We start from the raw sequence: 19,557 nt of genomic DNA, 5'->3' as shown, positions 1-19,557 counted from the left end.
AAAATTATTACAAATTGTGCTGAGTGAAATCGTCCCTACAAGACGCTAAATATTAGAAAAAAACCTACATGTAGGGAATTTCCCCTACTTCTAGCAACACTGCATTTCGCCCAAAAAATTGAATAAAACGAATATTTCCGTGTGATTATAGTTTAGAACTTTCGACATGGATTTATTCAACAACAGCGCATCGATGATCTTCCATTCCATTTTTGACGATGAAGCTCTGCCAAGGGCCATTGTTTATAGATGGCATGGTGAAACCGAGGGCGTAGTCCGCTCCAAGAGGAATTTCGCAAAGGTAGTCTAACATCAGTTGTTCATCCGGAAACCATTGATTCAGTGCGCCAACTGATGTTGCAAAATCATCATGTGACCTATCGCAAGATTGAGACAATCTTAGACATTTGTGGGACCAGCGTACATTCAATATTGTATGAACATTTGACCCCACGCAATTTTAAAAAAAAGGCTCGCGTCGTTTGGTCGAAAGAAATGCTCAAAACAAAAGAAAAAAAAATGATCGCGGTGCTTCGAAACACGTCCATGACATCCTGACAGGTGATGAATCGTGAATTTGCGCGTCCGAGCCCGAAGGTAAACAGCAATCGCCTGTAGGTGTATTTCCGGATGAACCAAACACTTCCAAGAAAGTTATAGCCTGTTTTCTCTGATAAACTGGATATGTCGCAATCGTACCACTAGAACAATGCAGAACAGTATAAATACTTTTCTCGGGAATGAAATTTTAGACAAACGAAATTCTCCTTTCTTATAAAGCATTTTCTTTAAGAGCAACTAAATCCGAATTTATGACAAACGATTCAACAATTGTCTCTAATTTTATTTATTCGCCTTTGAAGAACAATTTTGTTTGGCGTCAAAAGAAATATTTGCTTATCTAAAATTTCGTTCCTCCTATATGGAAACTCATCTTTTAGTGCACTTGTCTTACAAGAAATCAGAAAAATCAACTGTCGAAGACGGACCACTCTTCACAATGACGACAATGGGAGTTTTTACACATCGGCTCAAACAACTGCATTTTTGAACACTCAAAACTTTGATTTGATGAACTTCGATGCACAAAAAAAGTTAGACTGGAAAGAGCCGTTACCAAGTTTGAGAAGCCATTCCAAATTGAGCAGTTTGTGAACAAACAAAATTATCTGGTTTACTTGCAAAAAGGTTAGTTGACAATTTAGACCTTCGATTGGCCACCAGAACTCAAACGCCGCCGCACATTGTTTTTTTTTTTTTTAATAAATTTGCAACTTTGGAAGGGATAAAGATGTTAATATATTCCTTGTGTGAAAGCTGAGGTGTTTCAACGTCCTGTAGGCGTTGAAAGTTGGTCACCTCGGGGGTATGAAATTTTTATAGCTTTCAAATCCGCAATTTTGAACCGATTTTACTTTGGATAGTAAAATCCTCCAAAAAAAGTTCGCGTCTGCGTGCGAATGTCTTTTATAGTTTGCGAGATATGGGCCCAACAATTTATTGTTTTGCAAAATTTTAACAAAGTGGTCAGTATTTTGAACCTAGAAGGTCCGTTGTAACTTTCAGGACCTACCTCAATTAGTTCAAGAGCTATATAAGTTTGTTCTGAGAACTTGAATCTTGTGATTTTTACCAAATATCCTTACGAAAATAAATGGTAGTTTGCCCATTATATCAAAGTGTGAAAAAAAAAAACTAATGAAAATTAAAACATTTTACAATACAAATGAGAAGATTGTTACAATTAGACGATCAGATATAAATAATAAACTTAATCACATAATGAAATAAAATTTTATACACAAATTAACATTGTCGCTATCAATCAATAATATAAAAAAAGAGATTAACAACACACTTGTAGGGAAAGTTTTATTTATTTTTAATAGGAGAATAAACACAGAAGATTAATATATATATTTATATAGAGATTATAAAAGATAAAGATCGTTGATTTCTTTAATATTGCAAACGAAATGTGATCCAGAAATAGAAAGAAAGTGTGAGAGCAACAACATAGACGTAGTATAATATGAATTTACAAAATATGATTTGGATTGAATGCTATATTTAGGGATTTGCTTCATAACGTCTATAGTAGACGATATTATTTTAAACTAATCAATGATGGTGGTGTTTATGTATTTACTGTTTTTTTTTTAAGAACGATTTGTTGTTTACATTTTAATACTTACTATTTCTTTGAGATTATTAGGTAAATTTGCCTAATTCAATATTGAAATTTCGTAGTGGCCATCAGCTCACAGAAAACAAAACGTCGCGGAAAGACAAAGCACAATGAATATGAAGAAAAATATGTTTTGGTTTATAAAGGGTTTCTTTTGGTTTTGGGTTAATAATTATATCTAGGTAATATATTTTTATAAAAACAAAACATAATAATGGTGTATATATATGCTATATATAACAAAACTTATGTATTAAACTAATGGGCAAAAAAAAAACTACGAAATATTAATACCAATTCATGTAAATTAAAAAATAGCTAAATCATAAAGTGATGAGCAGTGATAAACAACAGATGATGGCAAAAGTGGAGTCCCTTTTATATTTATACAAGCAATTTTATGATTTCCACACCTATCCTTTAGTACTGGAAAGTCAAGCCGTGGTGGACTTACGAGTACAAAACAAAATATGTAGATTTATCCACAGTAAGTACTTCGCAAATCATTCGTAGTGTACACTGAAAAAAATATTTACGTGATATTAAAGATTACGCAACCTCAATTTTAGGATGCGAAATTTACAAAAGATTAAGGTCGACTTTCTTTAAAATAATGAAATTATAATTAAAAAAGTTTATAATCTTTGCTTCAAAAATTATTTTCATTAAATTTAGGACACATTTTTTTTTAAATTTGCGTCCCTCCGTTAAAGTTGCATATCTTTGAACTAAGGCTAATTTTCCTTAAAGTAAAGAAAAACATTTTTGATTTAAAGAAATTGTCCATAAATTAAACGAAATATAGAAACTTTAGATTTAAGATAAAAACGCTTCAAATATAGGCTAAGACTTATTTTGAGGATTTAGCGTCTTTGGTTTAAAGGTTTTTGGAATAAAGAAAACATTTTTTACTTTGAAGTATCCGTTATAATTTGGATTTTTGGAGTGGCATTTGTTTGTACGTGAGTACCTTTATTAATAAACCGTGAAAATTTGATAAATGAGATCTGTATCCTAATTTTAATTTTTTTGGTCCTAGATTTAAAGCCAGATAGGTCGCTAAAAAATTTCTTTATTTTAAAGAAGCCGCATCTTTGGCTCGAAATCAATACCAAAATCCTCAAGGGAAGGTCAAAATCTTTGGATCCAAGTAAACTTTTTTTTGAGTGTAGAATAAAATCATTAAATCGTAATAAAGGGTGATACGGCCAAAATTTGGTCAATATAAACTTGACGTATTTCTTTCAATTTTGCATTTAAAAAACCTGAACACCCCTCATTTTGAAGGTGTGTGTGTGTAGAATGTTGCTCCTATTTTGATTTTGGAGTTCACTTTTCAGTTGTCAAAATGCCGTCCAAGCAAGAAGAGCAGCATATCAAAATTTTGCTCGCGCATCGCGAAAATCCGAGCTACTCGCACGCAAAGCTGGCAAAATCGCTAAAAGTTGCCAAATCAACCGTTACAAATGTAATTAAAGTGTTTGGGGAACGTTTGTCGACAGCCAGGAAGTCTGGATCGGGGGGAAATCGAAAACCGGTAGCCGCTGAGACGACAAAGAGAGTTGCCGGTAGTTTCAAGCGAAACCCTAACCTCTCTCTCCGAGATGCCGCAAATAAGCTGGGTGTATCGTCTACAACCGTGCATCGAGCCAAAAATTGAGCCGGACTATCGACTTACAAGAAGGTAGTGACTCCAAATCGCGATGATAAACAAAATACGACGGCCAAAGCGCGATCCCGGAGGCTGTACACGACGATGCTGACGAAGTTTGACTGCGTGGTAATGGACGACGAAACCTACGTCAAAGCCGACTACAAGCAGCTTCCGGGACAGGAGTTTTATACGGCAAAAGGAAGGGGAAAGGTAGCAAATATTTTCAAGCACATAAAACTGTCAAAGTTCGCAAAGAAATATCTGGTTTGGCAAGCCATCTGTACCTGTAGCTTGAAAAGCAGCATTTTCATAGCTTCCGGGACTGTCAACCAAGAAATTTACGTGAAAGAGTGTTTGAATAAACGTCTGCTGCCTTTCCTGAAGAAACACGGTTGTTCCGTACTGTTTTGGCCGGATTTGGCATCTTGCCATTACGGTAAAAAGGCCATGGAGTGGTACGCCGCCAACAACGTGCAGGTGGTTCCCAAGGACAAGAACCCTCCCAACACGCCAGAGCTCCGCTCAATTGAGAAATACTGGGCTATTGTCAAGCGGGACCTAAAGATGACCAAAAAAACTGCTAAGGACGAGCAGCAGTTCAAGGCAAACTGGCTTTCTGCGGCGAAGAAGGTGGCTGTACAAAATCTGATGGCAGGTGTCAAGCGTGAGGCTCGTAATTCGGATTTGGAAAAGCGAAAGCCTAACTGAATATTTTTCCTGAATTTTATACTAATTGAACTTGAAAAAGAAATTTAATTTGATTTTTTAAATAAACGATTTCACCGATTTACACGCGTTTTCCCTTGACCAAATTTTGACCGTATCACCCTTTAAGTACACGCACAAAGAAAAGAAAGCGTTTGCATAACGTTTCTTTTGTCAGAGTTTGTTTTCGAATTTCTTTGAAAATTTAAAATTTTAAAATTTTTTTCATTACAAAATTTTTATTTTTGAAATACAATAAATAAGTGTTGATTCTTTGCTGAATTTCAAGTCTTTAATAAGACACATTTTGAAGTTTCATAGTAAAAATTTAATATAGTAGTATGTAATGTCGAACATATTTTAGGAATCTTCCGAACATTTTTGGAATATACAGTGGCGTACAGCAATGAGTACATAATTATTTTTTTTTCAAAAGCAGCAATAAAGAAACTCAAAACAATTTATATATTTCTTTTTCCTTCTTCAATTCTAAATAAAACAATAAAAAAACTCAAAACAAAAAGTAAATAATTCAGAGAGATAAATAAACATAACAAAAAAAACTTGCATGTACACAGAAAAAAAATTTCCGTAGTTAAACTAACGCTAAATTTAACTTGTTTTTATTGGAAAAAAATTATTTGCTTGTAGTTAAATTTCATTATTTTTTTCGAAATTTTCTACAGCTTAATGAAATCTTACTTTTTTTAAGTATGTCTCAAAAATTTTATGAACTAAACGTGCGTATAAAGTTCAATGAGCGTACACATAAGTTCAATATGACCTAAAGCAAATGAAGATTTTCGTACGATTCCCAAAAATAGTAAGAATGAACTACAGTATGGTTAAAATGGTGATGATTTGACGCCAATGATTTTTTTCTTTACTTTTAGTTCATTTTTTCTTCTATTAGAGAATGTAATTTCGTGAACTGCAGTTAAAAAGTACAACAGGTCATTAAATTTTCCTGGTTTTAACAACGCTTTGTGGAAATCTCAAAATGTGGAGTAAAATTTAGTTCAATTTTCGTGCGAGGTAGTTCATTCTTCCTATAAAACAGTTCACTTTTTTCGGTGTACTCAATTTTGCACTTTTCTATACCGGTGTCAGTTGGGAACATTTTCTAGTACTTGGTCCATATCCCTTTATTATACTCACCACCATAGAATGGTGACGGGGGTATAATAAGTTTGTCATTCCGTTTGTAACACATCGAAATATCGATTTCCGACTATATAAAGTATATATATTCTTGATCAGGGAGAAATTCTAAGACAATATAACCATTTTTTCTTAAAAATTGTGCCAGTTCTTTGGTTGAACCATTGCTGATGTTGTTTAGAATGTCTTTAGAAGAAGGATTTTTTCATGACAGCTGGAAGTTGGCGTCGATTACTCCGATTTTTAAATCGGGTGCTAAGGATAATATATCCAATTATAGACCTATTTCTAAATTATGTAATGTTAGTAAAATTTTTGAACACATTGTGTTTGAGAAGCTATACTTTGCAGTAAAGTCCATTATTTCTCCCTTTCAGCATGGATTTGTCCGTGGAAGATCAACTACAACAAACTTAGCTTTATTTTCCCATTATTGTATCTCTAATTTTGAGCGCGGTTATCAAGTTGATACAATATATACTGATTTATCCAAAGCTTTTGATAAAGTGTCTATTAGAATACTTATCCAAAAATTAGCTGCTTTAGGTTTTCATTCTTTATTTCTACAATGGATTAAATCTTATTTGCTCGATAGAAATTATTTTGTGAATATTGATGACTGTTGTTCTTATGTGTATGTTGCTACATCTGGGATTCCCCAAGGTACTATATTGGGACCTTTATTATTTGTTTTATTCATTAACGATGTTCCTTCTTGTCTGAAATGGTCTAAAATTTTGTTATATGCAGATGACCTGAAGTTATATATGCGCATAAGTTGTATTAGTGATATACGCCGTCTTCAAGAAGATCTAAATAGTCTTGCAGGTTGGTGTTCTTCCAATTTCCTGACGATTAATGTCGGGAAATGTCGCAAGATCTCATTCTATAAATGTAAAAATCCAGTTTTCTATGACTATAAACTCAATGGATATAGTATTGAGAGAGTTGAGGAGGTTAAAGATTTGGGTGTTATATTTGATTTCAAATTTACGTTTGTTAGTCATATAAATACTATTATACCAAAAGCGTACTCCTTACTCGCTTTTATTAAGAGAAATTGTAAACATTTCAGGGATCCATATTCACTGAAATTAGTATATACAGCATTGGTACGATATCATCTTGAATACTGCTCATGTATTTGGAGTCCTTTCTATGGTGTTTATTCGGGACGCATTGAAAGAATTCAAAAAAGATTTATTATGTTCGCATTACGCTTTATACCGTTTTCGGATCCTTTTCCTTCTTATATTGATAAATGTCGATTAATTAACTTAATGACTCTTGAAAATCGAAGAACATATTTATCGCAAGTTTTCTTGTTTAAAATAATTTCTGGTTTTATTGATTGTGCTCAACTTCTTGAGTTAATTTCATTTAATGTACCCGCAAGATCTTTGCGTAGTAGAGCTTTATTTTATACTTGTATACACAAAAGTAATTATTCAGCAAATGAGCCTATTTCTCGTGCCTTAAATGAATTTAATAATATCTCCAATTGTTATGAACTTGATTTTAGTTTAAGTTTATCAAAGTATTTAGAAATTCTAGAATTCATATATTTTTGATTTTGATATATGTATAATTTTTAAGTTTTTTGTCTGTAAGGAATTCTTGTAATCCAAAGGCAATGAATAAATAAATAAATAAATGTCCGTCTGTCTGTCTGTTGTAATCAGCTACAGTTTTCAATAATCAAGCAATCGTACTGAAATTTTGCACAAACTCGTCGTTTGTCTGCAGGCAGGTCAAGTTCGAAAATGGGCTATATCGGTCCAGGTTTTGATATAGTCCCCATATAAACCGACCTCCCGATTTGCGGTCTAGGGCTTATAGAAATCGTAGTTTTTATCCAATTTGCCTGAAATTGGAAATCTAGAGGTATTTTCGGACCATAAAGAGGTGTGCCAAAATGGTGAGTATCGCTCCATGTTTTGGTATAGCACCCAAGGAGTTAAATCGGGATATCGGTCTATATCCCGATTTAACTCCTTGGGTGATAAATTAATTAATTTTTCGTATTAGCCTACTTTGGACTCTATCCATACACGCAAAGAAAATAAAACTTTTTGAAAATGGGTATCGCAAACGTTATTCATTTGTTACACTTTTTTTTAATTTCTTCAAAACGTTCAAAAGTTTCTCATGCATTTTTGCAATAAAATAAATACTTTTTATTCCAATATCACGATTTTTTCATCATAGTATACAAAATTCTATAGTTTGATATTATAATGACAAAAAATATGATTTTTTTATAATTTTTTTTTCGTTTTATTCGTACTGTATGTTTTGAGTGAGACAAATTCAACACTGGGACAATTCGATATGAAATAAATTATTGAAAAAGCTTCGGGTTTGGTTAATTGGCCTTTTGACGTCGTAGGCCGATTCATGGCCGATTATCGATTTTTGGTCGAATGCCGAAGCCGATTCTTCGGTCGAGCTCTACAAGACACATTTTCAAGTTTCGTAGTAAATTTAATATAGTACTATGCAATGCCGAACATCCATTCGAAATTTTTCGAAACGTTTTTTTACATCGGCTTGTGTGTGCCTAACAATGTGGTCTATAAATAGTACTGCTTAACTACACACAAAGAAAAAAAACGTTTGGAAAACGTGTACCGAAAACGTTTTTCTTTTGTTAGAGTTTTTTGAATTGCTTCGAAAATTTTAAACTTTTATCACCAAAAAAATTCGTTTGTTACAAAATTTTTATTTTTTTCAATAAAAAAAGTTATTTTTGAAACAACAACACAGTCAATTTCGTTTATATCAAACACTGTTCTTTTCTGACTTTAGATCTTTAATAAGACAGTTCAAAATTTAATATAGTACAATGTAATAATGAACATTTTTCGGAATCTTCCGAACATACCTGGAATATATGTAAAAAATAATATATAAACAAAAAACTTTGGTCGAAGCAGGGATCGAACCCACGACCCTTGGCATGCAAGTCGGACGTAGCAACCACTGCTCCACGGTGCCAAACTAAATGTTTGTTTCTGTTAAATAAACTTTGTTTATTCGGTTCGTGGGCGCCGCAAGCTATGCTATATAAATATAACTTATATGGATATTTTCTCTATTGACGACCGTAACAGGTACATAGATCAGTGGTTAGTGTGTTGGCTTACAAAGTGCATGGTCCGCGGTTCGATTCTCCGTCCAGGCAAAAGGTAAAAAAAAATTTTAAAATTTATAAAATCGTATAATTTCTTCTTCATTGTTGGTATTACAGGAAAAGGTGTAAAGAACTAAAAAACCTCGTGGATGTGAGAAAGATGTAAGGGAAAATGCAATTAGCAAGAAAACAATGTTTTTTTCTTTTTGAGTTAGTCTTTATGAAATTGTTTTTACATTCTGGAAAAGAATAAACGTTTATCACAAAAAGTATATATTTTTCTTCCAAATACACTTCCTTACAGCGAAAAGCAAATGAGAAACGAACTTTGTTTGTCTAAAATTTCGTTTGGGAGGAAAGAATTATTTTTTTGCGTGTATATGTGTTGCTGGTGCGTTAATGGCTATATTGATAATTGCCTGTTGATGACAATAACAGCTACATGACCGAGTAGATAGCGTGTTTGCTTACAAACTTTTTTGTTCCGCGCTTCTCCGATTCTCCGTTTGGACGAAAGGGACAATTTAAAAAATTATAAACTCGAATATTTGTTTGTATTACAGAAAAGTTAACCATGTGGAAGTTAGAAGGATGTGGGGGAAGAATAAATTAATCAAAAAATTAAAAACATTTTTGTTAGTTACTCTTTATTAAATTGTTTTCACACTCTGCAACTTTTATCACAAAAAGTATATACTTTCCTTCTAAACAAACTTCCTTTCAGCGAAATTATTGTTTGTCTAAAATTTCGTTTGGGAGGAAAGATTATTTTTGCGTGTATGCGTCCTTTTTTATATAGGATTTTTGGAGCTTAGTTTCCTGTGACCCATATTCATAACGACACAGTTTTGTTATGGATATGTACTTTTTTGACAAAGAAATAATTTTTTGTTTTACATATACACGCAAAGAAAAAACAAGTATATATGGCCGTAAGTTCGGCCAGGCCGAATCTTATGTACCCTCCATCATGGATAGCGTAGAAACTTCTACGAAAGACTGTCATCCAGAATCGAATTACTTGGGTTGTGGTATCTTAAATCGTTTTCTAAATTGTGAGTTAGTCCATACGTGGTATATATTAGACAAAAAAGGTATGTGTAGGTAAGTCTACAAATAATTACGAATCGATATGGACTTTTGCACGGTACGTAGGGAGCCAGAATTAAAATATGGGGGTCGCTTATATGGGGGCTATATACAATTATGAACTTGATATGGGCCAATTTTTGTGCGATTGGAAATCGATTTATATGAGGACTATATATAACTATAGACCGATATGGACCTAGTTAGGCATGGTTGTTAACGGCCATATACTAACACAATGTACCAAGAGGCTCCAAAACGAAATCTCGGGATCGGTTTATATGGGGGCTATATATGATTATGGACTGATATGGACCACTTTTGGCATGGTTGTTAAATATCATATACTACCACCATGTACCAAATTTCAATCAGATCGGATGAATTTTGCTTCTCCAAAAGGCACCGGAGGTCAAATCAGGGGATCGGTTTATATGGGGGTTATATATAATTATGGACTGATATGAACCAATTCCTGCATGGTTGTTGGATACCATATACTAACATCACGTACCAAATTTCAACCGAATGGGAAGAATTTTGCTCTTCCAAGAGGCTCCGGTGGTCAAATCTGGTGATCGGTTTATATGGGGGCTATACACATATAATTATGGACCGATTTCGAACAATTTTCGCATGGGTGTTTGAGGCCATATATTAACACCACGTACCAAATATCAACTGAATCAGATGAATTTTGGTCTTCCAAGAGGCTCTGGAGGTCAAATCTGGTGATCGGTTTATATAGGGGCTATATATAATTATGGACCGATGTGGACCAATTTTTGCATGGTTATTAGATACTATTACTAACACCATGTACCAAATTTCAGCCGGATCGGATGAAATTGGCTTCTCTTAGAGGCTCCGCAAGCCAAATCGGGGGATCGGTTTATATGGGGGCTATATATTGACCGATGTGGACCAATTTTTGCATGGTTGTTAGAGACCATTATGGACCGATGTGGACCAATTTTTGTATGATTGTTAGAGACCATATACCAAAACCATATACCGAATTTCAGCCGGATTGGATGAAATTGGCTTCTCTTTCAGGCTCCGCAAGCCAAATCTGGGGATCGGTTTATATGGGGCTATATATAATTATGGACCGATGTGGACCAATTTTTGAATGGTTATTAGAGACCATATACCAACACCATGCACCAAATTTCAGCCGGATCGGATGAAAGTTGCTTCTCTTTGAGGCTCCGCAAGCCAAATCTGAGGGTCAGTTTATTTAGGGGCTATACGTAAAAGTAGACCGATATGACCCATTTGCAATACCATCCGACCTACATAAATAACAACTACTTGTGCCAAGTTTCAAGTCGATAGCTTGTTTCGTTCGGAAGTTAGCGTGATTTCAACAGACGGACGGACATGCTCAGATCGACTTAGAATTTCACCACGACCCAGAATATATATATACTTTATGGGGTCATAGAGCAATATTTCGATGTGTTACAAACGGAATGGCAAAGTTAATATACCCCCATCCTATGGTGGAGGGTATAAAAAACGTTTGGAAAACGTGTAACGAAAACGTTATTCTTTTGTTAGAGTTTTTTGAATTTTTCGAAAATTTCAAACTCAAAAGCTTTTAAAAAAAAAATTTTTTGTTGCCAAATTTTTATTTTTGCAATAAAAAAAAACAATTTTTGATCCGAAAGCACAGTCCATTTCGTTAATATCAAACAATGTTCTTTTCTGACCTTAAGTCTTTAATAAGACACATTTTGTAAAAATGTAATATAGTACTATGTAATGTCGAACATATTTTGGGAATTTTCCGCGCATTTTTGGAATATATTAAAAAAAAAATATTTGGTGTTCGGTCAAAGCAGGGATCGAACCCACCACCTTTTGAATGCGGGGCGGGCATGATAACCATTGAACCACGGTGGCCAACTAAATGAATGTTTCTGTGAAATAACGTTTCTTTGTTTGTTTACTTCCGCTCGTGGGCGCCGAAAACTATGCTTTATAAATATAACTGCTTGACTGTTTGTGCATTGATGGCTATAGCGATAATTGTCTGTTGATGACAATAACAGCTACGTAGTCCAGTGGTTAGTGTGTTGGCTTACAAACTGTATGGTCCACAGTTCGATTCTCCGTTAAGGCGCAAGGTAAAATTTAAAACAAATTACAAAATCGAATAATTTTTTCTACATTGTTTGTATTACAAAACAAGTATATACAGCAGTAAGTTCGGCCGGGCCGAATCTTAAACACCCACCACCATGAATCAAATATTAGGGTTTCCTTTGAAATTTCAGAGGGTTTGAGGACAGATCAAGCAGATCAGTTCAACCAGTACACTTCACGAAGATAAATTTAAAGATTTTACCTATGAAGACTACATCAGATTCTGGATTTATAAGGACTATTTTTGTTTGAGTTTTAGAAGAATGATTAACATATCTTGTAAGTGTGCAAGAAAATTATAAAATAACGTCTTGATTTGAAATCTTAAATCTGTAGATTTTCAGCCGAGAAATAAAATATGGAAATTTTACATTGAGTTTCAAGTAATTTTCCTTCTATACTCTCAAGTGAAATCGGTCTATATGGAGGCATTACCAAATGGACCGATAAAAACTTAATCCGATACACGTTTTTGTGAGTCTTAAATACCAGAATATTTACAATTTCAGGTAAATTGGATAAAAACTACGGTTTCTATAAGCCCAAGAAGTAAAATCGGGAGATCGGTCTATATGGGGGCTATACCAAAACATGGACCGATACTCACCATTTTTGGCACACCTCTTTGTGGTCCTAAAATTCCTCTAGATTTAAAATTTCAGGCAAATTGGATAAAAACTACGATTTCTTTAAGCCCAAGACCCCAAAGCGGGAGGTCGGTTAATATGGGGACTATATCAAAACCTTGACCGATATAGCCCATATTTGAACTTGGCCTGCCTGCAAACAAAAGACGAGTTTGTGCAAAATTTCAGCACGATTGCTTCATTATTGAAGACTGTAGCGTGATTACAACATACAGACAGACAGACGGACATGGTCATATCGTCTTAGAATTTCTCCCTGATCAAGAATATATATACTTTATATAGTCGGAAATCGATATTTCGATGTGTTACAAACGGAATGGCAAACTTATTATACCCCCGTCACCATTCTATGGTGGTGGGTATAAAAATGTGTTAAGAATTAAAAAACCTCATGGAAGCAAATGGAATAAAAATTGTATAAAAAGGTGTTAAGAATTAAAAAACCTCATGGAAGCAAATGGAAAACGATATTTGTTTTTCTAAAATTTCGTTTGGGAGGAAAGAATTATGTCTTTTCATGTATTAAGCTAGACAATTTTCTCCACCAAGGTTTGATAAATGTTTATATCACTGCTTCATCATATAACTATAATCAAAATACAATTTGTAAAATACAATTAAAAAATAAAATTTAATTGAACTGTTTTGTCTGTGTGTAACATGTGTGCGCGGAATATTAATATAACCACACCGCAATATACACTGAAAGAACAGTTTCATTGTTTAGTAAACCAATAATGTAAATGGCTGATACAAACAAAATTATTATCTTCATTATTTATAAAATAAATGTAAATCATTTGAACTAGAAATTTGGTTTGCGAACTTCAAACAAATTTAGTAATGTAACGTATATTTCGTATACTTTAAGAAGCTTTTCTTTCGGTGTGTTTAAATTAGTCACAAATAGTATGTGAACAAAATATAATCTATTGAACCCATCTAAATGAAAATGTATGTAAAACTTACTAAATATAAAATTTAGACATTTTTTAAATTATATAAATTAAAAATTGATTTTAAATATTAGTAATGAATGAACAAAATATATGGTTCCTTTTTTATTTGTATAAGCGAAATAACACATTACAAGCATTTTGAACGGAAAACAAAAAAGGTGAAAAATATAATAAATCATGTAAAAAATCGTAATTGATGTTTTGTATAATTCAATAAGACATCACATAGGATGAGAAAAAGCAGACAGACAGACATATGACAAATTAACGGACAATATATGAATTGTAGTGATGTCTGATTATCTGATTTGGTATCATTTCATCTATTCGATAGATAAATAACAATAACAAAACAAAATATAAAACTATTATAAAAAGTATACAAATGTAGCTAAACAATTGTTCGTATGAACAGAAACAGAAGTTATCAAATCAATTTAAATTATCGACTAAATATAAAACTTATAAAATAGAATTTGAAAATATAGACGAAGACAGAATGAAACGTTTTCACTTACCTCTTCGCTAGATGATTTGTCATGGCGTGGCGGAGTGGCTGGTGAGGCTTGACTAAGCAAATCGGGCAAAACACTGCTGGTACGTGTACCTGGAGTACCAAGATTTTCTGTATTGCGATTCTATATCGGAAAAAGAAAATTTATATCAAATAGAAAGAGTAATATAAAAGATTCGAAATTTTTTGAAATTATAAAAAAAATAATAAAACACCTTGTCTTAATTATTGGCCTTCCAACGCTACTCAAACATTTTTTTAATAATATACACGCCGCAATGCTTTTTAATATACCAATGTAATTTATCCGTTTTATTAAAAATTCGGAAAAAGATACTTTCACCTGATTATATACTAACTAATGACGAATATGTTTACTTAATTGTTTCTTCATTCTGAGCCAAAACGGCGTTTATATATAAAAATATAATTTTAAGTTAAGAGTCCAGTTCGAATTCATTGATTCCTATACATAATATTTTGAAAGAAGACGCAAATATATTAGTATTCTAAATTTTTATAAAAGTAAGATTCTGCACACAAAAAAGAGTGAACCCACCAGGGCACTAAAGCCATTTTAACTTTATTATTATTTTTTTTTAAAGGTGGGTATTAAGTTCGAGTTTAGCCGAAGAAGCACCGTCGTTGGCTTGGAAGGATTACTAAAATCCTTTAACGGAGATATTGAATCTTTGGATTAAAGATAGAAAGCTACAAATGAAGGCAAGGGCTTATTTTGAGAATTTCTAATCCTTGGTTTAATTTTTTTTTTGAAATTTAACAAAATACTTTGAAGTATTTGTTATAATTTTGGAGAAAATGAAAATTCGATAAATGTGATCTATATCTAAATTGAAAGAGTTAAAGCTTATAGTTACCAAAAATTGTCTTTATTTTAAAGAAGCAGCATCTTTGGCTCGAAATCAATTACAAAATCCCTAAGGGACTAAAATCCTACACCGAAAAAATCCGTAGTTAAACTAATACTAAATTTAACTTGTTTTTATTGGAAAAAATTTTTGTTTGTAGTTAAATCTTATTATTTTTTTTCGAAATTTTCCACAGCCCAATGAAAATAAACGTGGGTATAAAGTTCAATGACCGTATACATAAGTTCAAAAGAAAATTTTCGTACGATTCCCAAAAATAGTAAGAATGAACTACTGTATGGTTAAAATTAGAGGAGCACAGAAAAAACTTTCACGAAATTTTTTCCAATTAAAATTTTAATTGAGTTTTAAAAAATATTCAATTAACAATTTGATTGATTCAACAAATTTTTTAATTGAAACAAAAATCAATCACAAAATTTAATAGTATCAATTAATTTTTTAATTGGATCAATTAATTTGTTAATAGACCTTCAATTAATTTTTTAATTGATACTATCATTTCTGTGATTGAAGACATTTCAATTAAAAAATTAATTGGATCAATTAATTTCGTGATTGAACCAGAAATATTTTTATACCCTGCGCCACACTGTGGAACAGGATATTATAAGTTAGTGCATATGTTTGCAACACCCAGAAGGAGACGAGATAGACACATGGTGTCTTTGGAAAAAATGCTCAGGGTGAGCTCCTGAGTCGATATAGCCATGTCCGTCTGTCCGTGAACACATTTTTGTAATCAAAGTCTAGGTCGCAGTTTTAGTCCAATCGACTTCAAATTTGGCACAAGTATGTGTCTTGGCTCAGAATAGAACCCTATTGATTTTGGAAGAAATCGGTTCAGATTTAGATATAGCTCCCATATATATATTTCGCCCGATATGGACTTATATGGCCCCAGAGGCCAGAGTTTTACCCAAATTTGCTTAAAATTTTGAACAAGAAGAACAATTAGTACTATAGTCAAGTGTTCCAAATTTTATTGAAATCGGTTCAGATTTAGATATAGCTCCCATATATATCTTTCGCCCGATATGGACTAATACGGTCCCAGAAGCCAGAGTTTTACCCCCATTTGGTTGAAATTTTTCACTAGGAGTACAATTAGTAGTATAGTCAAGTGTGCCAAATTTTGTTGAAATCGGTTCAGAGTTAGATATAGCTCCCATATATAGCTTTCGCCCGATTTACACTCATATGACCACAGAGGCCAGTTTTTTTGCTCCGATTTAGTTGAAATTTTGCACAAGCATTTTAACTATGCGTGCCAAATTTGGTTGAAATCGGTTCAGATTTAGATATAGCTCCCATATATATTCTTTTCCGATTTGGGCAAAAATGACCAAAATACGAAGTTCGACTGCGTGGTAATGGACGACGAAACCTACGTCAAAGCCGACTACAAGCAGCTTCCGGGACAGGAGTTTTATACGGCAAAAGGAAGGGGGAAGGTAGCAGATATTTTCAAGCACATAAAACTGTCAAAGTTCGCAAAGAAATATCTGGTTTGGCAAGCCATCTGTACCTGTGGCTTGAAAAGCAGCATTTTCATAGCTTCCGGGTCTGTCAACCAAGAAATTTACGTGAAAGAGTGTTTGAATGAACGTCTGCTGCCTTTCCTGAAGAAACACGGTTGTTCCGTACTGTTTTGGCCGGATTTGGCATCTTGCCATTACGGTAAAAAGGCCATGGAGTGGTACGCCGCCAACAACGTGCAGGTGGTTCCCAAGGACAAGAACCCTCCCAACACGCCAGAGCTCCGCCCAATTGAGAAATACTGGGCTATTGTTAAGCGGAACCTAAAGAAGACCAAAAAACTGCTAAGGACGAGCAGCAGTTCAAGGCAAACTGGCTTTCTGCGGCGAAGAAGGTGGACAAGGTGGCTGTACAAAATCTGATGGCAGGTGTCAAGCGTGAGGCCCGGCAATTCGGATTTGGAAAAGCGAATGCCTAACTGAGTATTTTTCCTGAATTTTATACTAATTGAACTTGAAAAAGAAATTTAATTTGATTTTTTAAGTAAACGATTACATCGATTTACACGCGTTTTCCCTTGACCAAATTTTGACCGTATCACCCTTTATATAGCACCCAACACATTTAACGGATTTCATATAGTATCGAAAATGTGGTTTTACAAAGTGGTGCAGGGTATAATATAGTCGGCCCCGCCCGACTTTAGACTTTTCTTACTTGTTTTTTTTTGTGTGAGCGCGTGACTGAAATTTCACTCACACACATTCACGAAGCGAAATATTTATTCACGCACGCTCACGCATGATACGTGTGGTAGCCAATCCCACTCACGCACATTCACGAAATGAAAACCAGTACTCACGCACGCTCACGCACGAACTACTTTTAAAGACTCACGCTCACGCACGATTCACGACAATTCACGTGATTCACGACAAATGCATGAGACTCACGACATTTTCCAAACGAAATCAGCAAAGGTAACAAAATTCAAAAATAGAATATAGTTCGAGAGCTAAATTAATTTCAATTAACATACGATTATGAATTAAATCTTGAGTTTTTTCGTGAGCGGGATTTTGCAGCAACTTTAATCGCGCACATTCACGAAACGATTTTATTTCTCACGCACGCTAACGCACGACACGAAAATAAATATTTTAGTCCCATTCACGCACATTCACGAAAGTTGCTTTGGATTTTGTTCACGACTCACATGATTCGCGCGTGTCACGCGCACACCTCTGGTTAAAATTACGGTGCAGCTCTTATTCATCTAATTCTCACTCTCTTTAGGCGATGTATTAAAGAAAGAAAATAAAATAATAAATGACAGTATAAAAATCAAAATTGTAACAGATAATTTAAAGTAAACCAAATTGACTCAATAGAAAAAAAAATAAAAACTTTAAACCAAAGCTGTAAAATCTTAAAATTAAATGTTAACCTATATTTGAAGCTTTTCATCTTTCATCCAAAAATTCAATAAGACAATTTCTTTAAGTATTTTTATTTTTTACTTTCGCCTTACTTCAGACATACGACTTTAACGGAGGTACGCAAATTTCAAAGATTCGTGTCTTAAATGTAATGAAAAAAAAAAAATAAATAAAAATTAAAACAGAGATTATAAATCTTCTTTTAATTAAAAATTCTTTAGAAATTTGTCCTGTGTAAATTGTGTTTACTATAATTTAGGTGGCGCAATCCTTCATATTGTGTTTAGTATATGACTTACAATGACAAAAAAGCCTAGTACACTCAGAAAATGAAGAAAATGTAAATAAATTTTCACTAAATTTAAATTCAAGAAAATTGATTAGACATAAATAATTTTGTTCACTTGTTAAAGAAAATTTAATAGCGCCCACATGGAGTTCAAGATGGGTGCATTTGTGATAAAATTTAAAAAATTTTAAATTTTAAATTTTTTTTTTCTTTTCTTCTATTTTTCAAAAATGGGAAAAAATGGAACTTAGTAAATTTTTATGCTTTATTTGTGCATAATTTCCTCCATTTTTTAGTTCATTTAACTAACGTACACTAAAAATATATTTGAGAAAGTTTAACTAAAACAGAACAGAAAGAGAATTTTTAACTAAAAGATAAAAATTTGCGCGACCTAAAATAGAGTTAAATTGACTTTTGTGTCCTGGGGGGTTCACGTTTTTTTTTTGCTGTAGTATTCACACAATTTATAACATTTTTGATCAACTTTGCAGAAAAAAGTATTAATAATATAATATTTTGACAGATTAGAAATTAGATAAAATGGTTTGGATTTCTTTTCTTAAAGTAAAAAGGCCTTATATCAAAGAAATCTATTTTATGTAGTTACAATGAAATTCGCAAAAATTACATTGGATTCCTTATGCAAATCTTTTATAGTTTTGCACACACAAGGTATTTTTACAGTTTGAATAGCGTTTTCTGGCTGAAAATAATTATTCTTAAACTAAAGTGAATGATAATGAGTTTTATATGCTGAATGGATTTAATTGTATTATACTTTTTGACTAAACCACCCTGAATATACAAATAGCAACTAAATAGACCTAAAACTTTACTTCCCAAAGGAATTGAGAAATGTACATTGATTTTTTAAGAACCGATGAAAACGTTGCAACATATAGTAAAAATTGACTTAATCGTATTTTTACCAAACGAAATTGCCATACATGATTACAGACGTCAATTGAACTGGAGAACCAAGAGAATTAACCTACTGTTCTATTTTTCCCTTTAGGTTTGTTTAAAGCTCCATCTTGTTATTTAGTGATTGACTATGACAGCAGTTTGTCATCAATATGCATAATTGAAAGTACAAACTACATTGTGCAGTTAAACACTACACAGTAAAAATAGCACCAAATTTTATTCAATTAAAATTTTAGTTTAAGTTGAAAACGAGTTCCTCTAATGGATACAATTAATTATTTAACCAACTTTGAACAATTTTTCTAATTAGATAAGTGGCGGATTTA

General features: G+C 33.1%; 1 protein-coding gene across 9 annotated transcripts in view; it reads right to left on the bottom strand.

Moving 5' to 3' along the window:
* Positions 1–19,557, bottom strand: part of msn (serine/threonine-protein kinase msn) — a 247,268-nt gene that overhangs the window by 16,554 nt on the left and 211,157 nt on the right. For all 9 annotated transcript variants that reach the window (XM_075307853.1, XM_075307859.1, XM_075307860.1 and 6 more), the window contains one exon: positions 14,209–14,328. In XM_075307853.1, coding sequence (XP_075163968.1) covers positions 14,209–14,328 — 120 coding nt within the window. The remainder of the gene's footprint in view (positions 1–14,208; positions 14,329–19,557) is intronic.

Source organism: Haematobia irritans, chromosome 4, assembly GCF_050003625.1.
Source record: "Haematobia irritans isolate KBUSLIRL chromosome 4, ASM5000362v1, whole genome shotgun sequence".
Lineage (NCBI taxonomy): Eukaryota > Metazoa > Arthropoda > Insecta > Diptera > Muscidae > Haematobia > Haematobia irritans.
This window is presented reverse-complemented; position numbering and strand designations above follow the sequence as displayed.